Source organism: Plectropomus leopardus, chromosome 1 (genome assembly GCF_008729295.1).
Source record: "Plectropomus leopardus isolate mb chromosome 1, YSFRI_Pleo_2.0, whole genome shotgun sequence".
Taxonomy (NCBI): domain Eukaryota; kingdom Metazoa; phylum Chordata; class Actinopteri; order Perciformes; family Serranidae; genus Plectropomus; species Plectropomus leopardus.
This window is the reverse complement of record NC_056463.1, coordinates 36,333,903-36,361,035: the sequence shown is the minus strand read 5'-3', so window position 1 is coordinate 36,361,035 and position 27,133 is coordinate 36,333,903. Positions and strand designations below refer to the sequence as shown.

The window sequence follows — 27,133 nt, the reverse complement described above, 5'->3', positions numbered from 1 at the left end:
AAAATCAAGAAAATCAGGGGAAATCAGTAGCCTCTACAGTCTTTACAAAAAAACTAAAATGTAAAAGAAGAACCAATTCATTAAAAAAAATTTGCAAATGCCACCCAAACGTTAAAACAGAGATTGTCCTCCCAAGGACGAAAGGCGAAGGGGCACTTGCCAATTCAGCAAATAGGGAGGTCAGGATGAATGGATAGGTCAACAACATATGAGACATGAGTTTTACACATAATTCTTTCATCCATACCATGTTTCCTAGCCCTTGACAAAGTACTTCATCTAACTCTTTGTGCCTAAAGCTAACCAAACCTTGACCATGAGTCATAGGTAAGAACCTACAAGGATTGTTCACAACTGAATCTCTTGAACGTTATTCGGAGTCCTAATGAATGATTTTTGTTGTTTTTTTGTTCAGCATAGAGTTAAATAAGAGGTCAAATGCAAGACAGAATCTTTTGTGTGGGTGAATCTAAAAAGATATTGCTTCAAGGACACACACAATCGTGCAAACTTATTGCAACAAAACAGGCACACTTGCTGATTACATCTTAACAAAAGCTCTTCTTTTACACTTAAACTAACATCTCTCTCACTCACACATACAAATAGTATCGCATATGCACAAACACACAAACACACACACGCACGCACACACACACACACACACACACACACACACACACACACACACAATCCTTTTACTCCGCAGCCCCTCCATACACCCAGCTGTGCATACTGCCATCATCCCAGCTAACAATGAAGATGCATTTAGGAGAATAAGCCATTAAACTGTCATATCAATCAACCATTAACACATATAATGTCACAATCCTCCTTTGAAAAGAGTATGTAGAATGTATGACTAGATAACAGGACTTATTTCTGGTAGCACTTTCCAGGAGGAATTCACATGCCCTGAACCACACTATCTTCGTCACTGTAACACACAGCAAACACATCATATTATCTGGTACTCCCACACACACGGGATATATACAATTCGGCATGAATAATGTTTGGATTGATTTTAGCATTGTATGGCGTCAGTTCTGTACTGAGAGGGACATCCAGGAAGATTGACACTGTTGTGTGTTGCAACCCTTCTCCCATTCTCTATTGAAATGTTTACTTCTTTACAGCCGGGCACTCATCTGCCAAAGATTTTAAAGGAACACTATTGAACGACACACAAAATAATCCCTTTTTTTGTCCTACTTTTGAAAAATAAATCTAGCAGTGCTCTTCTGTACAAAATAATAAAACATGGTCCTTGGCAAAAGCACCAGGGTGAGTACAAACAAGGTGATAATTGGGATGGTGTGCCATCACCAATCCTAGCCATTAGAAATTTAAAAGAATCTAAATTATCAAGCACTTTGGGTCTCCTTTTTATGTGATATTCTTTTCTTATCTATTTGTCTACTGAGAGAAGAGATTGTTAAAATCCTCTGCCATGTTTGTGTTGCTCAAAGTATTTTTTTGTTTTTGTTTTTTTTTTTTTACAACTGGTGTTATTGCCAGTACTTAAGATAACATTTTCTCTAGCAGCTGGAAGCTAACCTGGGTCAAACTGACCAGTAAGAACCAGGTTCTGCATAGATTCAATCTTTCTATAGCCATAACCACTTATCCTATTAAGGGCCACAAAGGGGTTGGAGCCTATCCAGGCAGAGGTGAGAGGTGAGGTCGCCATAGAGACAAACAACCTTTCACACTCACAGTCACACCTACAGGCAATTAAGAGTCGCAAACTAACCTATGGAAAGAAGTCGGAGAATGCTGACAGAGGGAGTACATGTAAACTCAGCACAGATGGGCCACTCCACCAAAGGTTTGAACCCCAGAACCCTCTTGCTGTGAAGCGATAGCGCTAACCACTACACTCCGCTGCTGCCAGCTATCCCTTCCACCAACTTGGAGCTGGTTCCGTTTCTGTTCCCGCACCTTATTTTGAACCGTTCAGAGCATTTTGAGGAAAAATAAAGTGGCCTGAAAACCTGAACCTGAAAAGTTGGTTCTTGGCTGGAGCCAACCCCCTCCTCCCAGAAAAAAAAGAACAGAACTGTTTATTCTTGATCTGAACTGTGATGAAATCAGTGGGCACATCATATTTTGCATGTTAATAGGAAAGGATAGAAAAGGCAGAAATGGAGAAGTCAAGTGAGTCACTGACAGGAAATATGTGCAGTGGTCTCATTAATAGTTGGTGTATGCTTGTTTTTTGGAGTAAAATCAATTATTTGTAGTGACAGAACAAAAGTTTATCTGCAATTTTGCTTCTACTGTTTCGCTTGTGCATCCTTCCATGCCTTCTGTTGCCTATACATCCTTGATTACAAGGGTTCCACTCAAAGCTGTTGGAAACACAGGCTGGTTCACTGGGTGGCACTAAGGTTCCAAATATCCTGAACGGAACCGGTTCAAGAAGCAGAGCTATTTTGGTGGAAAAAAGGGTAAAAATATACCTTAAGTGTCTTAAACCAGTTTTGTTTACATTGTGTTTTTTGCTGTGGACCATACACTTTCAGATCATATCAACTGACTCCAGATGGGTGTAGAAATCAGCCTGCTGTTTGCAGTCTCAATAACCATTGGCCTTCCAAGCTATCACTTTCTTATCCTATTCCTGTGCCTGTAGAAGGTGTGACTGCATAATAATGGAGTTTTCTTCCCAAGTGTTTTCCTCTCGTTGTTTTTAGCACTGTCGGAACATTGTTGATTCAGTGCCATCAACTGAGAACATCGTGGGTAGACAGGAAAATGAACAGGTGAAAGCAGCAACTTTACAGAGCTGAGAAGAAATAAATGACATGGAAGTATTCATGCACTGCAGCTCAGAAATCCTCATTAGTGAGGCTGATTCAAGATGTATAAAGCCATTATTTTAGTGCTTGTAAAATGAAGTATAGGGCCATTATTCAGTCTTAACACAATTCCGGCACTGAATGTTTTCACTAATGAATTGATCAAACTAGTTGGGCATATTTTAAAGCTGTTATGTATGAAGATGGCAACACATAAAAAACAGAAGGGAGAGCAGAAGGAAATGCAATAAAAACAAAACTGCTATACTCAGGCAGCTGTCCACATATGGTAAATCCTGAAGTTCGAAATTTAGGAGGTTTTGTTAGAAATGTCAGCACCTGCACATGTAATTGTTGGTATTGGTATTATTCTGTGCTATGGAATGTTAAAAAATTCTACTTATTGTCCAGTTAACAAGTTGTCCTTGGGTCTGTGGCTGCTCCAGCTGCTCCCGTGCCAACGCACTTTACAGTTTCAGAGTTTGAATGCAAGCTGAAGTAAAGTGTGCTCACACAAGGTAATACTGCAAAGAGCTTGGAATTCAGCCTACAGTACTACATGTACGTGAGGGGAAGGCAACAAGCAACTTAACAAGACATGGTCTGAAAATTTCCAAAATAAAAGTTACAAAAAATTATGTGAAAATGAGAAAAAAAAAACTTGTGCTTAATTTTTATATATATATATATGCGTGTGTGTGTGTGTGTGTGTGTGTGTGTGTGTGTATTTTTCCTGTAACATAATTTTGAATATAAAATTATTGTTATTATTCAATATCATAAATTGGCGGGATATTTTTCCATATCTTTTTGCATACATTTCAACCACCACCCCCCCAGCTTTAAAAAGGTCACATGGCCTGTGAAAGGCATCTGAAAGCAGCACAAGAAAAATGATGTCAATCCTGATTTCGAAGGGTAACTGACAGAAAATTCAGTGAAAAGCGTTTGAAGCTTTCTCAGATAAACACTTGCAGATGCTCTAAGCTCAATGTGCTGACGTTACCTACCCTGAAAGCTCTTGTTTATTCCAGAGGGGAAGGTGTTTCCCACCATCACCACAGTGGGGTCAATGACGATTTCTTTACTTCGGCCCCGTGAGACTGCGACCTCCCGCTGCCCTCCACCACCATCCAGTCGCAGCATCATCTCGTTGTCATGGCGATCTAGGAAAACCTCGTGCCATTCACCGTTGTCCAGGCGATAGGTGGGTAGTGTTAGGTTGTAGTCCCCATCCCCGAGGTTGTAGAAAACACAGAGGAGGCCCTGGAAGATCTTCAATTGGAAAGAGGACAGATAGTATGAGGCTTACAGGTTCAGCTTATCTTTGACTTCAGATGTTTGCTCTTGAATTAAATGTGTTATTTTTGTGAGCCAAATTTCAATCGCATTGCCACATCCTAGGATATTGTTGCTGGTCAAACAAATGTGTGATTGATTTAAATAACTAATATTGACCATTCCTACCATAATGAGTCAAAACTAATAAACTGGTTGCAGCAAGTTGTTAATCAATCTATCCTGTATCATTCTCTGAGAAGGGAATAAAAACAAATACTCACTGGTTAGCAGGCATTCGTTGATGCAGCTACATTGGGAGGTTTCCCATTTCTGCTTTTTCCATACATTTTACTGTATGTGAAGAGTGTTTTTTTGTTTTGTTTTTTAAATATTATACCATCCATCATCAAAGGAGCCAGATATTCCTTTTTTGCACCTTTGAACCTTTGTTACTATAAATCATGCAGAGATTTATAAAGAACAGTGATGATGAAAGGTCCTATGGTTATTAATCAAGGCTGTAAACTTCTGGTCTGTTGGTAGATATGCTCTTCTCCGACCAAATTCTCTGGTTGTACAATCACTGGTGTTACTTCAACAAGGTTGAATGTACGTCACAGTGTTTCTTTTTGCAGCTGAAAAATGACAGATGTTGTTGTTTAGCATTTGTGGTACAGCTGATGACAATGACAAGCGCAGCGTTTTATCCAAAGTTAAGAGTTTTTCCACTCTCATTTTTAATCAGAATATATATATATATAACAGAAGACATGAAGAGATAACCTGCAGATTTGTTTTCCCATGCACTGATCAATTGTTTTAAGAGTAGAATTTCAGTCGAAGGTTTTCTTTTGTTGATTACAGCCATTTCAGAAAAATAATCATAATTGTCAGATGAATGACCCTAATTTTGTTTTTGTTGCAGTCTTATCATGCCAACAGACTGTGTGTAGCATTATCTTCCATCCAAGTAAATAAATTAGACAGTTACTTATAGCTTAGGCTTAGAATAAAGAGAAATGTTTTAATACCAGGCAGCAACCTGTTGACTTTGGGACATTTATTTATCACAATGAGATATCTGCAAACAGTTAAATCCTTACATCAAACTACAACAGTCATATTTCCACAGTACATGAAGGCCTGGCAGATGACCAAAATAAACATGTAAGCCTCCCCAGCTTTGGCTAAGCGTGGCCACTGGCATTGTGTTGTATGCTATAAGTGCACTGGTCTAACACAACAAAACCAAAACAAAACACTTGAACAAAATGGGGCAAAAATCTTGGCAGGTCCAGCTTGAGTTCTACATGTGCACTGTCATAAACTGATTACAGTAGCATAATTGAGCAGAGACCATGCATAATAATCATACATCTTGGCACAATATCAAAAGCATCATTAATAATATTCAATGTTTTGTGAAATACAAAAAGTGACTGCAGTAATTATTGATTAAATCAAAGAATTGGAACAATTTCCTTCCAAAGCACATCTGCCATCTGTCTCTTTGAGCTGAAAAAAGCACCAAATGTAGTTTTTTGATACTTTGAGTGGCACAAATGGCATTCAGCTCCTTTGTTTCCGGGACAGCGGCAGAAGTCTCAGCGGCACAGATCTCAAAACCTCAGCAAATCAATTCAAAACCATCTACACGGCAAGATACCACTGAGGGTAAGTAGGAAATATGTTGAACTGACTCGAGTCCAAGTCTCTGCTTTTAAAGCTAATAGGGATTAGGAGAAAGAAAAGATTTTACTTGGCTGGTAAAAGACTGGATCAATAGGCCAATTTGGCCAGAAAGCCAGATCAACTCCCTGGGGGTGAGCAAATACAGGGAAAATGAAAAAGGCCTGTATAGTAAACTGACATTGCCACTGTTCTATGACGGTGCAATCTAAAGTAAACCTCCTTATAGAATTAATGGAAATATGAAAACACAAAATCGCCATGATAAAGGTTCGAGCTCCCAGCCACCTCTACCCCAGAATTTTGTCTGCTAAGCCATGTCCACGCGACATGTTTTGCAATAATATGATCACAAAGCACTGAGGGGAAAGCTAGTTGTCATTTGGGCTATTGCTATGGGCTGAAAATAAATTTTAAATGAGGCAACACAATGGTAAAGCTGACATTCTAACTTACAAGTTGTTGACTTGTGCAAACATGGCCTGCTGTCTCTCTTAGACACTCTCACACACACACACACACACACACACACACACATACACACACACACACACACATACACACACACACACACACAGAAAGTCCAGCTCTGAGATGACCTCTTGTTTATGAAAAGTGAGAATGAGGGAGAAAATAAACACGTTTACACAACAAGCTGTTTCTTTCTGCCCTCAGATCCATTTAGGCTTGGCTGTGATGATAATCGCATGTCTATCACAGGGCAATATTCATTAAAATAAATCCGGGAGTCTGTGTTTCTTTCTGTGCGAGTGTGTGTGTGTGTGTGTGTGTGTGTGTGTGTGTGTGTGTGTGTCCAAGACAATAAGTCTGACGGCCGTTTTAAGAGAAATAGGGTAGTGGGTGGGTCGTCCTCATTTCAATTTCAAACCGTTTCCTCCAAGTGTCCCACTGAGCATAATTTTCTCCCCTCCATCTTTCTCTGCCATTGCTGCCACGTAAACAGAGGACTGAGATGAGAAGGGCAGAGAGACAGAAAGAGATGTGAGGAGAAAGGAGAAGTGGGTGGCTACCATTAATGCTCTCACTCCTTCTCCACATAATAAAGACAAGTTTTTTGGGGAGAACTTTGCCAAAAAAAGACAGAGCAACCATCACCTGTCAGCTCTCGTTGCATCCATCTACCAATTTGTAAACTGTCTTTTTTTTAAATCACTGTCCGCCATATCAAGCCCCTCTCTTTTCCTTTTTCCATCCATGTCTCCCTCAGACGCTCCTTTTCTTCTTGAAGCAGGAGGGTAAAGTGCTGGACGGCTCCAAAGTTGTTCCGTTGGAGAACCGTGGCTCATTTCAAGGCTGTGTGATGAAGTATTAATTATATTTAGAATCCACTGGGGCAGTGCTTTTTTAACCAGACACACTCACAGCCACCTGATTTTACCCCCAATTAAAGCTGAACGGAATGGAGCAATTTGACTCCTGCTTCGCTCCCTGGGTGGTGCATGAGTGTGTGTGTTCGCGAATGTGTGCTTGCAGTAGCGCAATACACTAGGTGTGCATAAAGGTGTGTGACTCCATTTTTGAGCAAACAGTCCCACTGCAGGGACAGTATGGTTCCCCCAGATGCTTCCCGTGACAGACTGCTCTCGATGCTGCAGCCTTTCGTCGCAGCAGATGTGTGCCGATGATGTGTTAATCTAACCTCCTCTCATGATTAAATAATGAGTGCAAATACAGATTATGTGCATATATGACTTGGTTTATGCAATTTTTTCCTCACCTTAAATTATACTGGGAAATGAAACCGATCTCTTCCCTCATTACTGGCAATAAATATATACATTCGTACTTTCTCCACTCCTATTTTCTCACCTCTAGAGATCTCACCTGCAGTCCCCTGCTTTAGAGAATAGATATTGATTTGATCATAAAATATATATATATAAATAAAAAACACCTCAAGCTCCAGCTCGGCCTTGATCTGAGGCATTGTTAAAGCAAAGATTCCCCATAATTTACAAGTAATTACCTATGTTCCTGAAAGAACTGTGTAGTCTGGTGCCATATACAGAGAAAGTTGGGACAGTGGACCCCATTCACCAGAATCTTTTTTTCTTAAATTTGCAAAAAAAAAAAAAAAAGCATGTGTTGCTGCCTTGCCTAGATTCACGTAACAATTCTCATTACATTACATAACATTATATGTACAGGCATTTAGGCTTTTAAATTTCATCTGTGTATATTCATACTGGTGAGGTATATTGTAAACTTCATCTCAATAAAGTAAGATATGAGTAAAGTAAATATGAGACATGGTATTTTTTAGCTTGCAACATTCATTTGTGATGTCAAAAGTGTACACTTTAATGATTAACAATGCACCTGTAAACTCTGTAATGACTCCCACCACCATCTCCACTGGAGGCAATAATAACCATTGTATAATATGCTGAACTGTTGAATAATAATTTCCTCTGCGAAGTGTTTATTAATAAGCTTCATTCTGTACTTTTTAATAATATCCTCCAATCTTTCATACAGTATCTAATAATAATGTGCATTATGTACTCAAGTCAGTGCCTGCCTATAATATGAAAAAACTGAAAAAAAGCTTCAGAAGGAAGGGAGAAAGGAAATCCAGTTAACATCACAGCCAAGAGGAAATGTTTTGGTCGATTAAGCTGGGACTCATGGTCCAAATGGACTTAATACTGAATCTTATGAGTGATAATTCAAATAATGAATTTGTATTATGGTCTACAGTTTTCTTGTTTTCATCAGTTGTAAGTAAATCTTAAATTTGGACATAAAAAAGTGTTTGTTTTAACCACATGTTCAACTGTACTACCTGCCAAAACTGACTCAAAATACATGTTGTCTTCTTTAATGCTCTTGTTATGTCTTCACAATGAGGGCAACTGAAAATAAAAGGACAGTCAGACAGATGCCAGCAAACCTGAGATGTGGGAAGCACAAATGTGAGATGGAGGAAGTAAAAGAAAGGAAAGAAGTGATGATGGAGAGAAAAGAAACTGAAATAATGGGGAATAAAGGGTGCAGCTTTACTGAGCTGAGAAGCAACAGCAAAATATCAGACTTGTCAAACCTGCATGCCGACAACACACCATTAACCTGCAACATTATTCTACCTGACAGGACATCCAATTGCTGACTGATTCTGATCTTAAATTAAACCTCCACCTTACAGTCTGCCAGTCTGTAGTATTCAGTGTCATTTATTTATTAAATTTAGCCCACCTTCCTGCAACCTGCCTGTCCTCTATAAATGTCAGTTAAGAGCTTCCCTTCATTACATAGACTGACTCTGAAAAGGTCATAGTATTGGCATATATGCTTTCAGTGACAGTTGTACTCTGAAATTAGAAAGCCACAGGAACAAATAAAGAAAGACAAATACAGGTTCATTATTTTAAGACCTGTTTCCAGGCTTGTGGTTGAATGATGAAAATAAGCTCCAATGGCACTATGTTATTCACCAAATTATTAGCTGCTTCTGGTGTCCACATCTGTCAGGGAGCACATCGCAGGGGGTTTAAATATACACCTTAATGGCTTGAATAACAGCTTGAAATAGACACCATGGTGAGCATAACAGTCAATGAACTGAACAGTGGACACAGACTTTGGGGTTTTGGTGCTTGTGTGATAAGTTAATGATCAGTGAGGTCTGGGCACTACAGTAAATTTTTCACTTAACATAGGAGTTAAAAATATGAAAAAACAAAACTGTTGTATGATACATGTTATTTGTTATATATATCATATTTATTTATATGACACTTGCTATATTTTGGGGGCTTAATGAGAACATACAAAATGTAAGAGAGAACATATGCTGTCATTTAATGCATACTGTTCTCATACCGAGGGTGTTAAGTACAGCATCCTGCTCTGAGGCCCTCAGCTGGTGTTATTTCCAACACATAAAGCACCCTACAGCATCTGTGTGAGACGCACTGGGCCTTCAGCTAACTCCTATGTAAAATCACGAGCTGATTTTTTTTTTTTTTTTTTAACCACATAACATAGTTACTGGCCTACAGTTTGATATACACTGACAACAGGGAAATACGACCTGCCACCATAACTATGTTTGTTGGACAATATATTATCCCATAAAAAATTGCAACAACATTTCCGTCATTTTAGAGACCATTTCATACCAGTGTTATAATAATAATATAATAGCTTTGTGTATGTGTGTGTGTGTGTGTGTGGTGGTGGGGGGGGTGCATCGTATATTTATGCAATCCACAAATACATTACATTTTTTGGTATATGAGCTGAGTTTGTCATCTAGAGGTGCATGTGATGGTGGATAACAAGACTCCTGCCAGGCTACAGACCACTGTTTAAAGCCTGTTTGATGTAGCGATCATTGCAGTTTTTCAAACAGCTTTGTAGTCACCAAATGTCTGTTGACATATTCTGTTCTGAGATTTTCCATGGACTTCAGCGCTGAAATACTCATTATTTGAATATTTTGGAGTGAAGATGTTCTTAAGCTCTCAATGCCTGTGAGGTTGAGCTGATCTTTTATATGGATTTGGATTTTTGCTTTCTATAAATTGCCATTTAATCAAAGCAAACTACACAACTAACTACTTGCAGCATTTGAGAAGAAACAAATGTATCCTCTCATTTAAGAGTTGTTTCTTTCTAATTTATCCATTCTTGCAAAAAGATTTAATCCTCATAAGGAGTGCAAAAGCAGAATGTAGAAAGTCAAAATACTGCAATCCGAAATCCAAGAGAGGAGAAAGAAGCTCAGAGTAAAGAAATGTAACATCCCCAGCTAACCATGTTGTTGGAATGCAAGTCACACGCAAACAGCAGAAACAAAGGGCTCCTCACATTGTGAGTTTGCAGCCAGCCAAGAGTAACGCATGCTAATTCCTCCCTCTGATTAAAAGCAAACAGAACTATTACAGTGAAAAACATAATCCTAGAAGGCAATATGGTAATATTTCAGTCAGAGAACATTGCAGGGTTTCCACTGTTTCACTGAAGGGGGCGGGGGGGTACTTTATAGGATTACACACATTTCCACGCTGTCTCCACCCTGGAATAAATGCACTATTTATGGTGGATAAATAATGTGAACCCGCTCCCCATGTGGCTGTGCAGAGGGAGCGGTGTGCCATTTAAATAAGGTTCTGTATGTAACTTTCAGAAAATCCTGGTTATTAACAACATCGTTGACCATGGAGAGAAATGCAGTCAGCACCCTGTTGCTCGTGCTTCAGCTCTGTGGGTGCGAGCGAGCAACTGGGCATTGACCAAGTAACGTGACATACATGAGACTGAACGTGACTGATGGCATTGTGTTAATAGAATGCCTGAAAACAAAGGCTGTTGCAGCAGGGCTCCACGGTGAAGCATTTCCAAAGTACATGTGCTCCCAAATGAATAACATTAGGATCACACAAAGAGTATTAGGAGCACAGTACAAATTGTTCCAATACAGAGTTTAATAAACCATTAACTGCACACATATTTGGCAGGAGAGAATACAGTGAGGGCAGCCACGATGCAGCGGTGGTCAGCTGTGATCTCGTGTCCAAACATTGTCGTCATTCTCAGTTGGTTCTGCAATACATTTTTTTTCTCTCTCTGTGAGTGGCTGGTAGGGGAAAACATTTTTTTTTACCGGCCAGAATGACAAATTGCCATTTTTGTTTCATATATAAATTTGTTACAGTGCATTTCATTGAGATAATAATGTTGAGGGCAAACTTAAACAAGATGCCAGAGCAAAATCTGAAGCAAAATTTTTAAAATATATTAAACAAAGCATCACACCAAAGCCTCAGTATGTGAATAAGTTCCCTCTGGTAAGCACTGATGTGCTGCCTATGTCTAGGGATTTTATTGTGAAAGGTAAGAAGAGAGCAACAGACTGGACGTAAATGATAGTTTAGTGGATCAGCTGATGTCCGGTACAGTACACAGTACTGCAGCGCTTGACACAATCATGTGTCACTGCACCAAAATGTCAGGTGTGATCACCAAAAATGTGACTTTATGCGTGGGGGATCTGCCTCCTGTGTGGCAGATTGCCTTCCTACATTTACTCACTAAATGAAAAATGTACTCGCATATGGTGCTGGGTGGGTGATCAGTTTGGACCCTGCTTGTGAATGTCCCTCACTCAAATCCTCTTCCCCCTCCCCTCTTCACCGGGAATAAAAATGAACAGGCTTTATGATAAAGTTAGTGTTTTTGAAGTTGGTCTCACCACATCCTGTGTCAGTCATTACAAATTAAAAGCCCTCTAGTTAAAAAAAAAAACTTCTGTTACTCGCACACTGTGCTCCTATATTATTTTTCCAGTGTGCACATATCAATTTTGAGACACAATTTCAAGTAAACTGCTTGCACTGTAGAGCAAGGTACAAGGTGCAAAGTAGATTTATTAGTAATATTTGAACAGTTTTAAAAAAAAATGTTTATGTGTTTTGTTTGTAGTTGAAGGAGTTATACAGTCTCACAGCCAGGGGAATTAAGCCCAGTGCAGGAAACAAGAAAGTTTGGGAAAGGTCTCAGTTTTAAAGTTACATTACAATCAATTCACCTATAGGCAACAAAAAAATCTATGAATTGATATAGAACGTTACATACAGAACCTTTAATAGGATATTTGGGAGTGGGTGGATAGGACTGAGACAGACAGATGGCAGACAGGGATCAGAGGAGAGGTTGTACTGTAACAGCGGCTGGTATCGATAATAATCATTGTTTCAGACAGTGATGTTGGATCAATACCTGTGGTAACAGCGTAGGATGAGAAGCAGAGCTAGGAAGGTATTCAGTGCTCCCAGAAAGAAAGTCAAGGGGGGAAAGGATGGAAAAAAAAGACACAGAAGGAGGCTAGCAAATAACAAATATGAGCAAGCAATTCAAGTGTGAGCAGAGCAACCAGAGGGAAATAAGAGTGGGAGAAATGAAGCCTTAAAGACAAATAACCAAATAATACAGTTAATGTATTCCGTCCGTGCAGCTCGCTTTCAACGTCAATCTAAATCATCTGCACCGCTAATACACCGCATGAGAACCACTATTTTCTTCAACTATAAATTCAGATTGTATTAAAGCCTGACAACACTTTAAACTGAGAGTATATTTATGGTACATTGCATTAAATCATTTTATCTAAAATGCAAGACAAAGCAGAATAAAACACAAATCCCCATTTAAAGGAATAGTTCTGCAGTTTGGGAAATTCACTAGTTGGCTTTGTTTTCAAAAGTGAAATGAGAGAATTAGTGGAGGTACAGATCAGTATTGGGAACAGGATCTACATTCTGGTTGTGCTATGGCTCAGTCACAGTCAACAGCCTATAAACATAGGCATTCGTGTAAATTCAATTGCAAGCAGCTCATAGAAAAATAGAAAATGGTGATGAAAAGAAATTATGCATTTCCACCAGCAGGTCGTTTCAGAAGAGTTCGGTATGCATTTTTTCAGTTTCCATATGAAAAGTTTTGGATGGTACCTTAAATACGTTTGGAACCGTTCCCATTTTTGGTCACCCCTCTGCATGGGGTACCTAGCACACAGATCCAGTACAGGTGGAGCTAGAAACACTGCAGTCTGTTGATTGTACAATAGAGAACATAGACTGCATATAAAGTGCTCCCACTAAACCCTGCTGTGCTTAAGTGAGGCTGAAATATCCAGGATATGGGCGCTGCCATTTTGTGCTGATTATGTCATTGAGACCTGGAGTCTGCACAGTAGTGATATCTGGGGTGGGGGAGTTACCGCCAAAACACCCGTCTGACCAATCCAAAGTAGCTGGATGGATTGGCACACACAGCTGTCAATCATGGCGGAAAAGCCCGCTTTTTTTTTTTTTATAATTTAATAACTCAATAAAACTGAACTTACTATAAAAAACAATCACTTGAATAAACATCAGGGTGATGAGAACTACCTTAAAAGTGTCGGTATCTATCTTTGGGAAAATTCTTTAGCAGTACTTAGAGTTTTCAGTTTAGCCTGTGTCCCAGTCACTAACATGGAGGGGAGGGCTTTTTGGCCTATACTGCAGTCAGACACCAAGGGGCCATGGAGATTGAAAAGTTACACTTTGGGGGAGCTGTCATGTTGCCCATCTTATTTACAGTCTACGGTAGAGAATAAACACCTTTTTTAACCAATGCTCATACCATGCAAGTTTTCATACATTAGTATACTATAACTATTAAATGAAAGGCTGTTTTGCAGCCTCTAGCAGCAGCAGCAGACTGAGAAAAAAATAAGTTAAGTTCGACTGCTGGCAACTTTTAAGGTAGAATGCTTATTTGAATTGCTACTCAATGCATTAACACACCTTAAATTTTAATATGACATCTTTTAGCACTCCATCTGTTTTTATTGTCTCTCTTGGATGACATACACTTTTTGTGCTGTTAATTACCACCAGATTGTGTGAACGGATGTTCTAATCCTCATTCTGAGAAAAAAATGTGTCGGGGTTTGTCACTCATGCGCTTAACCCCTGCTCTCGCCTGACAAGGCATTAATGCACTACCAGCTATTTATAAATATCCATAGAGAGAAACTTTATGTTTAATACATATCAGCTGATACAACTTAGTTTATATATCAGTTTTATTTTTTACAAACAAAAATATGTGGGAGGAATTGCTCCCACTATTGCTCCCACTATGTGGGAGGAATTGTTGTCACTCTCTCCTCTGTCCAGCAGCACTCATTGTATCTCCTTGTTCCTTAAGAGTGAAGTCTGCACCCTGTTCATCATCCACAGAATTTGGCTGCAGGGCGACTTTTTTATAGCAGACAGAAAAAGCAGTGTATTGACCAATATATGATCGCCATATATTTTTGTTTAAGTCCTGTTGTGCAAGTCACTCTGGGGCTGAGATTTCTGAGACTTTTTTGCTTGAGGAAAAAGTGGAATATCCAGAATTCCAAAATAAATAATTAAAAAATAAAACTGATATATAAACTAAGTTGTATCAGCTGATATGTATTAAACATAAAGTCTCTCTCTACAGTACTCTCTGTGGTGGAAATGCTCCACAGATCTAGAGTCTAGGTACCGAGTCTTAAGTACTTTTTGTTCCAAAGGTAATACACTAAAAGCCTTTGGTGAAAATGCAACTGTAGTGGTCAAAAAAGACGCTCTGAAGTTGGTGCTGATGGCCATTACCACACATACAGTTGGGCTCAAGTGGACATTGGTTATAAACATATAAAAAGAAAATTAGCTATTAATTAGAGCTAAACAATTAACGTGTGTTTGTTTAACCAGCAGATTAATAGCAATTGAATGCAATAGCAGTTGGTGGTTTTAAAGGACGACTTATTGCTGTAAGTTTGTGATAGTTGGTTATTCGCCATCACCACAACAATACAAGAGAGAAAGCTGAAGCCAGCTTCACTCCTTCCTGTATTTAAAGTGGGATAAACACAACACTGAACGGACTGTGTGGCTATTGAGACTGCTAATCCTGAACAAAAAGAAAACTTGTAATTTTCAAAGCACCCATTGAGGGTGAACTGCACCCTTAACTTTGCTCCTGTGGTATTTGCATTTACTTAAATTAGGTAATATGCAGACATCTGCAAAATTGTCCCTTTTTTATGCAAATAAGCCTCATTGTAATAAAAGTCCAGTTCTCAAAGATCAAAGCTAACAGCCTAATGCAGTTACAGTTAAATTATCAGCTTCTTCAGAGACACTATATCCCAAGATGGCACCTATTCAGCCTGATGAGAATCGATCGCCTGGCGCATATGCCAAAAAAAAATCTAGCTTCCGGGTTTACTTCAAAGGTATGTAGCCCACTGAATATGTGCAGTAGTGTTTCTCCTGCTGGCTCCGCCCCCAAGTTACAGCTCAGCCCAAAGACTTTATGTTGAAATGAAGTCAGATTTTGAAGCAGTTTTTCCCGGCTTGTGAAAAGATTTACATATATAATGAAAAATTAATTTTAAAAAAGAGTCATAACTGACCTCATTGCAGTTTGAGGTGTCCTGTCATCAGTTCTACCGATGGCTCTTTTGCAACGGTGGTCTATTGCAAAAATGCTCTTTGGGCCACAGGGAATTCTTTTTTGCTGCAATACTGTGGGTGGCCAGTGGAAAAATATTGGAAGCATGGCTGAGCAACGTTCCTGGGGGCCAGACTTTTCAGTGATCAAGGCAACAGCGATAATAGCCAGGTGAAGGCAACTCACCAGTCAGAACCCGTAGCTTGTGTTCAGAAAATTTTATTTTAATTCTTCTGACATTTTTCTGTCTACTGTGTTCTTGGCACAAAGGCAAAATTTACACTTTGCCAAATGGATCATTGTAATCTGCAAGTTACATAAAGCTGCATATCTTTGTGGGCATGTTTGAATTGTAATTTCATTAGCGTAATATCTTTTGTGGTTCTGACAGAGATGAGACAGATAGCAGTTACAAGTGATGCCCGAATCATAGCGCTATCAACTGCTCCAATTCACTCTGAATTTGCCCGTGAATGCGCAAGAGCTGCCAATGACAACATGTGTTGCAACGTGTTTTCATCCCAAGTCATCACATATTTCTGCTTTGCAGTGGACTTACACGTCTATGTATATGTATTACACTCTAGGTACCCTTCTGCATCTGCTGTTGATGTTACGGGATGCACTACCGTGATGTCAACACAAGCACATGCGGGGATTATGCTGCACATGGTTATGTTTAGGCAACAAAAGCACATGGAGACCAACAGTGGGACGTTAACAGACGCACATGCTGGCACGGATGGTTAGGATTAGGCAAAAGTAGCACATAGGTGTAAACAAAAAACATCTCATTTATACAGCAACTGAACACCGGACTCCAGCAAAAAAGTGTTTTTTTTTTTTATCCATCCATGGCCCCTCCCAACCACCTGTAGGGACCTTCATGCTCCTTATATAATTTTGTTACCAGCAGCATTTTAACCTGACACCATCCAGGATTGTGCAATGCGGACAGGTTCTGTCCAGCTGCGTTCTCAACTGCTCATCTGCGTATCATGCCTCTGTGGCAGGTGCCGTCTGGCTACATATAATAACACTGCGGATGGTTCTGTCTGGCTGCATTCTCAGCTGAGGACACTCAGCAGCGTATGAAAGTTAGCTTTTGACATCGGGATATTACAGCAAAAGCACTGCAAAAGTGGCGCTATATGACAACTTTGCAATGACAATGGGCTGGGTGATGATATGACATAAATGAAAAGAAGTGTAAGCTAGTTATCCTAGCTTGTGTCTTGACACACCGAATTATGTGGGCCTGTTAAAAAAAAAAAAAAAAAGGATAAAATACCCGTATGTTCTTTAGTCACTATTCCTTTCATGGCTTACTGGGGCATGCACAATATGCAGCATGATGCGATAAATAATGTCAGCTTTAATAACTTTCACAGGGACATTTGGGAAAAATCTTTGTAGCTTTGTCAGGTGTTATTGTGTTCAACTGCTTTTTTCCTGTTTACAACCTGTTTGTAACCGAGCTGCTCGATAGGAAACATGACAGCCATAGAAACTATGTATTGTAAGTGCAGTTTATGATTGAAGAAAATGACTGCTGTTACTTTATAGGATGGAAGGAACAGGAGACATATTCACTCGATTCAAAATTGTGCAAAAACAGGTTTGTTTTTGTACACAACCAAAATACACAAATACCGAAGCTTTCAGTCTTTTATCACAGTCTACCCGCCCCGCACACACACACACACACACACACACACTCACAAAGCACTCTTACCTCTAGTCGTATGTATTCACTCTGCTCCTTCGAGATGAGATTTAGGATAGTGCTGCTGTGTTTGCGGGTTCGAACCAGGACTTGAACCCATGTCCTCCGAGCCGGCAGCGGGGACGCCAGCTGGAAATGCGCATGACTGTGCCCATCAAAGGAATACTCTGGGACCTCTGGTGTTGGTACACAAAGACAAACACACACAGACAGACAGACACAAAAGTCAGATAGTGCTATTATTGAAAATAAACACAATTAAAGTTTTAAAAGCAACACAGGACATTTCATCCAATTAGACCACGCTTCACTCCAGAGGGAAGTGACCTCACTTAACTTCAGCTGAATCCGTTTCACAAGTCCCTAAATTCTCCTTCTATGCAGAGAGCTGGTGGCGGGACAGAATATGCAAAATACTCAAGATAGAATATGTATGTGTGGTTTAGCTTGGGTTATGCTTGGTTCTTCTTTCTTAGGCCCCCGTTCCCAGAAGTGGATTTTGTGCATGCCAGGCAGACTAAACCAAGCACACCTAAAATGTTTTCGAAGCCATTCTTCCATCTCATAGCGTATGCAAGTTAAATTTTTGTCCGTTGATCGCTTCCACACCTCTCCCTCTTTGTCTCTCTCCCATGTAACTTTGACAAAGTTGAGCGGTTCATGAAATCCTGCTTGAAGGCAATGTCAGATTGCACAACTCTGGTTTCTCCAAGGCATACGATATGCAACTGTTTAACCGTATCTTCTCAAAACTCCATCTTGAGTTTCATTACCAACAGCCACAGAGCTGTTTGGTTGGGATTTGTGGACATAAAGTCATATGAAAACCATCAATTTTAAACTTATATTCTTTCCTTTCATAGAAAGAAAGATCATTCAGTTGTGGTTGCCTTTTGAAAGCAACTGCGACAAAAGGAAAAACATGAGAATATTTTCTTTCTAAGCTGTTTTCTTTCCTTTTTTTTTTTTACTGCTCTTTAAATTTGTTGTAGATGCTCTTTCTTCCTATTATTACCACGCATCTTATGGGAAGAGAATGCAGAGATAAAAATGGATCCAATAAGTATTATATCCAGTGCAGAGCCTGCAGTGGGCTTTAGATTGTAACATACTGTTGAAAATGGACTGAAGGCTGCAGTATGGCTTGTATTACGAAAGCACATTTCTGCTTTTTAGTCTCCTGATTGTCACAATGAAAGAGAGACAACTACTGTGATTACTGTTTCAAAGCAGCAAAATCCTCCCTATCATTATGTTAAACCACTGTGCAGTGTTGTGGCGTTTGACAAACTTTCAGTTTCATGTATTTGGTACCCATAACTGGATTCTTTCATGTGCAATAAAACCCACACACTAGACTCTTTTATGTGCAATAACACTTATTTATACTGACAATAATTAATACTCATTTGCACTGTTAAATTTGTATTGTTTTTATCACTGCTCATTCTTAGATTCCATTGTTTTTTTATTGTATTTATTTGTTACTTTTACTGTTGTAGATACAAGTGTTTTTTTGTTTTTTTCAGTGCTGCTTTTACCTGGACCCCAGTACTTAGTTTTGTTCTCTCTTTTGTACCTCTTGTTTTGGAATAACAACACACCTTTTTATCTTGAATTCCCTGAAACAAAACATACCAACCACCCAAGCCTCTTTCATTTTTCTCACAAGATTTTTTTTTTTTTTTTTTCAGTCTGAAAGTCAACTAAGTGAGTAAGAACATAATGTTGGGTTTACACTGAACAAAATTTGTCTGTTTCACAATTGTCATTGCATCAGATTAGGCAATTAAGGAGTCATAATATTTTGCCATGACTGAGCCAAGAGACATGGTAGACTACACATTTTGATCCCCAACCAATCAAAGCTTGCTGTCTTTCATGATGTCAATAGCAGTGTTCATGATGTTGGCTGTGCTGTGTTTAGAACAAGCTTTTAAAAAAAAGGAACAATGACTGACCTTTCCCCACAGTTCTGCCTGCAGCACCAGCAACATCTTAATTTTCACATCATTTCTCTTTGGCTTCACCACATTTATAGCTGCACATAGAAGAGGGCTCTGTCCTCCTATTGGTCAAAGTTTTGTTTTGGTCTGTCCGTTCGACATCACGGACAGACCAGAGAACTACATATACGATACTATACTATACTATACTATACTATACTATACTATACTGTATATATACAAAATATACTTTAGCTAAGGCATCTCCAGGCATAATCTGGGTATGTGGCAAGTTCAAAACAGCATTCAGGGGCTGTTCTTTAAAAGAGTAACTACACCCGCCATTCTAGCTTGAGTGCCTCCTTTCTGGAATGTGAAAAAAAGTCTCAAAAATGGGCAGGGATGGGAGGGGCGCTAAAACACACCCAGGCACCCAATGATGCTATCTCTCGATCCATAGCATCCTGCGCAGTGGGTGGCAAGAGGGAGGTCGCAGGGTAGCAGGGGTGATGAAAGCACCAGGACCAGTCAATAGCTTTCGCTTTAACGCATAATTATAACACACACACACACACACACACACATATACATACATATATACATATGTATGTATGTATGTGTGTATGTGTGTATATGTGTATATATATATATATTGCTTTTCAACTAAAAAAGTGGTTAGGGGTTCTTTAAATCTCTCAGTAGAGAGATAAAATAAAATTATGGATGACAGAAAATAAGGGAGAGAAAGATGCACCAAAAGTCCCCTGCTGGAGTTCAATCAGGGATGTTACATTACATGGTGGGCATTATAACTCCAAAGCCAATAAAGAGGATATTTTTTTAATTTTCATTTTCTTTGTGTTGCCAAGTTGCCAGGTATTTTCAAAGGCACCTACATGCAATCCAGATAAATCGCAGTCTGCAAGTGAGAATCCTGTTTAAAAAAACGCACATCATTTTTTCCTTGTTTTTCAAAGTTTGCCAAAATCATTCATGCGCCCCTGGTTGGTCATTGACTCCACAGCTTGCTGCCTCTTTAAACATATGAATCATCGAAAATATGGAGAGTGATTCATTCAGATTCCTTCATTCATACATCTGAGACAGTCTTTTCAGAGTGCGACACTGTGCGGTTCACAAGATGAGAACCAAACAAGACTGTGAGGCCCGGCAGAGAGTGCTGCACTCAGCAGAAAACATCTCTGGAGGTGCTCTCCTCAATCTGCAGGACGTGCACAACGGGTGGTGCAGGAGGGTTATTAAAGATCCCATCTCAATCCAACAACAGTGTCTTCCAACTGCTGCAGTCAGGCAAACGCCTCCACAGCCATAAGGTCGACACAGAGAAGCTCACAAAGAGCTGCTTTCTTCAGGCAACAAGTATCATTAGTATGGATGCTGCTGAGGGTCTGCATGCTGCTCTCTGAGTATGATGAGAATTACACAAGGATGATGAATAATCCACTAAGAAAAAGGCAAGTGCTTGACCTACAGTATATACTTTATGCATGAATTTACAAATAGAGTACATCCCACCTGCATGCAGTATGCACTGTATACTGTTAATATTAGAAAGGCAAAGCTGCAGGTGATAACATAAGTAATTTTGGTGTCTGCAGTCCATTCAATCCTCTTTTACTATTTCAGGTAACACATTTACAAAATGGGAGGTTCCCACCTTTAATCTTTATGAAGACATTCACAATAAATTCATGTCGGCTAGATTTAATACAGCACTGGAGACTGACACTTTACACTGCAAATAAAACAACTGGGTTTACTCGCTTCGCATCCCCGAGGCTGTGAGCGAAAACAGCCTATAAGCTGTTAATGCTTCTTATTTTACCCTCTTTAATCTTCAGATGAAACTGACCATCTCATTTGACTGTGCTACAAAGCTGGAGCTAGAAAGGGCAATGTGCATTTGCAAACTGTGCCTATTGTTAGTGTGATTATAATATGGCCTTTAGATCCACATATTTAAAACAAATAATAATGGTATCATTATTCATAATTTACATAGTGAGGTTCATATTTGAATGCTGTTTCAGGTGAGAAAACATCTATTTCATCTAATTTTTGCCCTTTAAGGCACATCAGTGAGCACTCCTCTGTTGGTATGAGTCAGAAAAGCATGATTTTGTGCTCATTCTCAGGGGAATTATCCAAGGGACAATCTGCAGTCTGATTGATGGCTTTGGATCAATAGTTTTGCAGAAAAATGGGGAAAAGTAACAAAATCACTTTTGCACCAAGTGCATATAACATAATATCAATAGCATGAATGTCACAAAATGCATAAAATATTATTTAGTACTTGTTTAAAATTGAGCATAATTAGTTATGTTTAAAATCTGTGAAATACTACCATCATTGTTTGCAGGATGATGTGCATAACAGCGTCTGTTTTGACACTTGCTGCTGCAGCTTGGGTTTGCAAACTTGTTGTATAACTGTCTCAATAAAGTAGATTTAAACACAAAACTAAAATTATGACTATGCCACCACAACTCTACCCAACTTCTGCAAGCGTTAAGCCAAGGATCAATTTATTTTTCTGGGACATGGGTGATTTAGTTTTGTGCTGATGGTGCAATCTAACACAAATTTTATGTATTTCTTTATTACATGAGTCCAAAAATCTTTGGCTTACCCTCTTCACACTGGTGTCCTGTGTATCCCGGCACACACTGGCAGCTGAAGGAGCCCCACTCGCCGTGACAGCGACCCCGGTGGCCGCAGGACGGATAGCCCATGTTGACACAGCTGCTGTCAGTGGTCAGGCAGCCCGGAGAGCTGGACTGCGAGTCGGCCGGGGAGCCCAAATCATACAGCTGAACGCAGTAGATAGAGGAGAGGAGATGAAGGGTTAGAACAGATGAGGGGGGGGGGGGGTTTTAAAGGCAGCGCGGGGGGATATGGGGGTGAAATGAGAAGGGGATGGAGGGAAGATGAACAGAGAGAAGAAAGGAGAGGAGGAGATGTGAGAGAACAGCATTAGAAAGGGAAGAAAAAGCAAAGTGGAGATGAGAAGCTGGGAAACGGGGAAAGTTGCCAATGGACAGTTTGTGACAAACAAACAGGAGAGAAAAAAGCAACATGACAGAAGAGAAAGGGAATTGGGGAAGACACAGGACAGACAGGTAGGGGGTAAGTAGCCAGAGGCAAGAGTCAGAGTTTTTTAAAGAAGAAAATAAAGTCAAACAGAGTGAAAATGGGGAAAAAAGGAAACTTTCAAACGTGTTGAAGGACATGGGCTCAGGGTACACTGTGGCCTTCTCTACTTTTTCAGTCTTTCTTTCTATACCCTCTCTGTCTGTCTCTTCCCACAGCAATGAAACCAAACACTGGACAAATCTTCTAACGGACAAACAGCATGGCCGCCTGCATAGAAAGCTGAAAGGACGAGGGGACCTTGAACACCTAAATTTGTGTCCCTCACAAAACCATGCCATAAAAGACATTAATATGTTCAATCTCGTCTCTGCCGAACCGAACTTTATGAGATCTGTTGGAGCTGCGGTGAGGACGCACAAATACAAAGGATCGTAAAAACTGACTGTGAGTCACGCCGCCCAGGAGTTGCTGATTGGCTCTGACCTCCAGCAAAAAGGCATCTTACTGGTTGCTGACCTGTAAAAGCTACAGCTCTTTTGTCTGGACCGATTGTGTTGATTGCGGAAAAGTGAAACACAGATGTTAGCAATCAATGACTGAACAACACATCAAGATGTCTGCAATTGATTGGACTATGTATCTGTGTCACTGTGGTGTGTATTTTTGTTTCTGAACACAAAAAAATTGGACAGTTATACGAGATGAATGCAAAAATACACCTGCGTCTGCTTAAATGACAAATTTTGGCTTCTGCTGAGCGGACTGACATACCGCCACACAGAGACGCCGTAGGATGCCCTATTTGCCAAGATTAATTTTAGGTGTAGGGTATGAAAATATCTCAGCCCACAGGATGAGAAACACAAATTCTACAATAAAACACAGAGTATACAGCTGTGAGTGTGTTGTGCAGTGAGCGAGGTGATGTGATGGAGAGCGACATGCAGAACACAGGCTCAATGCCAGGCTGAAAGAGCACAGTATTTGAATGTCAGATTAACACAGTTTGGAAAATACAGATGAATTACAAAATACATTAAATCCTAAAATACAGTGAGGTGTCTTAGTAATGTGTTGGGTGCCAGGAGAGCTTGAGTACTACTTTGCAAATGGGCAAAAGTTTGGAGACATCCCAACTTTGTACCCATATGTGATTGATGAACTCCTCAGTCCAAAACCATAACAGCCACCACTCTTCTGGGAAGCTTTCCACAAGATTTTGGAAGCTGTCTTCAGGGATTTGCTCCCCCAAGACCATTCGTGAGGTTGGACACTAGTGCTGGCCAACCAGGCCTGGATCGCAGTTAGTCCAGTTCATCCCAAAGGTGTTGGATAGGGTTGAGATCAGGACCAGGTCAAGTTATTCCACACCAAACTAATCTTCCTTAATAGACCTGAATTTGTGCACAGCTGCATTCTCACCCCTGAACCAAGCAAAGGGACTTTACCACACTGTTGCCACAGAGTTGAAAGAACATTATGTCTAAAATAGTATTTTCTTTTTCTTAAGATTTTTTTTTGGAGATATCCTCATCATTGAGTAAACTGACAACCCCAACTGACATGTTTTAGAGATATTTCCTCATGCATTCAATGCATAACAATTAACAGTAAAGAGTAACTGATAAGCGGTACAATTTACTTAAATGCCTAACTGCAGAGGATTTGTGCAAAAATGACTGATTATGATGAATTTTGAGCAAATTATCTCCTCTGTATATTGCTTTAGTTTTCCTGATATTTTAGGAACTCTATAGCATTATCTTTATTACCTATTTTAAAAACAATTTTAACAATCAAACATACTTAATAAGCTTGTTTTTTTGAAAAATGTGTTTTTTAATTTGTTTTTTAAAAACTTTTTTTTTGCTTAACCACTGTTATTAGCTAACTATTTTTGTAAAGCAGGACGAGACTGTAGAGACTGCAGAAAGTAGAGCATCTGTTAACAGCTCGTGTTCAGGTATTCACTCCGCGCATCTTTCTTTACATTTATATCGTGTGTAACGTGCACAAATAGAGACAAAATGAGCTTAGAGTATGAATGGAAGGCTCTGTCTGTATCCATATTCTTATTCAATGTTAAACATATTTGAACCTTAAGAGAATCGATATCTAATGAGAGGAAAATCACATCTCATTTATTCCTATTTTTCCATGAAGTTGTACTGGAATACATTGAATCATTAAGACCATGATTTTCCTGAAATAAACATGCAGCAGCAACATTTATTTTTGCAGAACTATGACGACTGTTTTTAGCATTGGTTATGAATGTTCCACAATGTCTGTTAATGTCAAACTTTCTGCTGAGCAACAATACAAATCCAACTTCAATTTAAAGCTACTTGCATTCAAAATACCAGTAGCCCAACCTCTGTAATGGCAAACCTCCATACTTAAAAAATGGAGTGACAGTTTTGTCAAAACAACCCAAAAATTTAAAGCGGTAATGTTAGACTGAGAGCTGAAGGGAGACAGACAAGCAGAATAATGACAGGACGAGGATGGAGAGTTATAAAAATATAGCGAATGACAGCCAGAGGGAAGACACCCAACTCCAGAATAGAAACATAATTATAAAATTTAAAAAAAAAAAAAAATCCTGTCTCTTTTCCTGGACACAGCCTCACGTTCGCCCCTGCCTTCAGCCCTGTCTACTTTGCTGTCCTCTTCATCCACACTACCACACTGTTTCCACACTGCCATGCATCACACTTCGACAGGTTTAATGGAGGAGACACAGACCTGACACGCTGCATCTCTTTCTGGCTCCAAAACAGAAACATGGAAATGTAGAAAATACAGAGATGCCCAAAGGAAATACAGTACAGGCCCACTCACAGCAGACACAGCCAGATTAATCAGAGGATCTAGTAATATATCAATATATACTAAGAGACACAGTGAAGCAAAATCACAAAAACATCAGGACACATCCAAAGAAACAGACACATGCAGAGTATACAGCAGGTGTGCCTATCAATGCCAACTACCTTTACCATATCGCAGGCACACACACCTCAAGGGAAACTGATAAAAATGTCACACATTAGCACATGCTGTGATGATAAGAACAACACCACCAAATAAACAAAAAAAGAGACAAAATAAAAAAAAATCATACAATGCCGGAACATGTCCATCAACATTATTAATCATCAGTACGCCTACTGTTGCTTGCTCTTTGGAGATTTATTATCCTCATGTCCTCCCACACACATCATGCAGATTTCTCTCATTAGTACATAGCGTTAGTGCAGCCTCCCGCTACGTCTCCAGCTAAGGTACACCACACCAACTGCAAGCCTTGAGCATTGCAACAGGAGAAGCATGTATCCCCTAATACCCACACTTTTGAGATTTAACAACTTAATAGAGCTTCAAAGGTCTACAGGAGACAGTTCTGAGTTCTAACCTGCCAGCTAGGTTTAAGCCCTTCTGTGCTGAGTTCCTCTCTGTGCCTGTGTGGGTTTTCTTCAGGTGCCCAGGTTAGGTTGTTGGTGAATTTCTGGTAGATGTGAATGATTGTTTGTCTCTATGTGTCAGTGCTGTGATGGATTGGTGAACTTTCCATGGTGTGTCCTACCTCTTGCCCAACATCAGCTGGGGTCAGCTCCAGCATCCTATGACCCTCTAAAGCAGTGAAACTCAGCTTATGGCTTGCAGGCCAAATCTGGCCCATGATTAAGTGCCGGGTGGCCCTCCAAAATGTCCTGAAATCTCAGAAACGTCCAAAATTCCTAGGAATGTGTTGAAGTCCTAAAAATGTCCTTAAATCCTAGAAACATCCTAAAATCTGAGAAATATCCCAAAACACTAGAAATGTCCTGAAATCTTAAAAACATCCCGAAATCTAAGACATGTCCTGAAATCCTTAACATATCCTGAAATCTTAGAAACATCCTTAAGTCCTAGAAATGTCCTTAATTCCTAGAAAAATCCTTATGTAGTGTAATGTCATGTAGAAAAAGACATATGGGGCAGCTGCAACTGTCCCCTGGCCTCTTGTCATTTTTCAAAAGTGGCCCCCAAGCAATGCAGGTTGAGTATCCCTGCTCTAAAGTTAAGTAGGTATAGCTGGTGGATATAATATATGAATGGATACACATAAAGTGTGTTTATGGAGGGAACAAGATTACAATTCTAACAGCCACACTCACCATGCCTAGAGGCACTGTGGCTCCTTACACCTAACAGGACTGCTAGACAAAAGTGGTTTGAACTAAGTGACTGGCAAAGTAACTGACAAAAGCTCATACATGCACATACACAAACTTGTCACACTGTTGGATGGAGGATGGATCCCGACAGCATGAGTGGGCGACCACAAAAGAGCAAAAAAATACATGACTACACACTCACAAAAACACACATACAAACACACACTTATATACAGTTTAAAAACAAACATTAAAATAGAAGAGAGAGAATAGAACATTTTGTCTAACAGCTGACAATGACAAGAACTCCCACACACTGTCCCGTTCATGCATGAAATTTATTTGATTACAGTGTTTTGGTCTGTCTGACCTTTACCAGGTATACTGGCAGCATCACAGCACTTC

The 27,133-nt window shown here is 39.7% G+C and overlaps 1 protein-coding gene across 1 annotated transcript in view; it reads right to left on the bottom strand.

The window, feature by feature from the left end:
* si:ch211-186j3.6 (neural-cadherin) overlaps positions 1-27,133 on the bottom strand; it is a 384,238-nt gene that overhangs the window by 48,153 nt on the left and 308,952 nt on the right. The window contains 3 exon segments of the mRNA XM_042487073.1: positions 3,815-4,079; positions 17,512-17,678; positions 22,102-22,282. Coding sequence (XP_042343007.1) covers positions 3,815-4,079; positions 17,512-17,678; positions 22,102-22,282 — 613 coding nt within the window.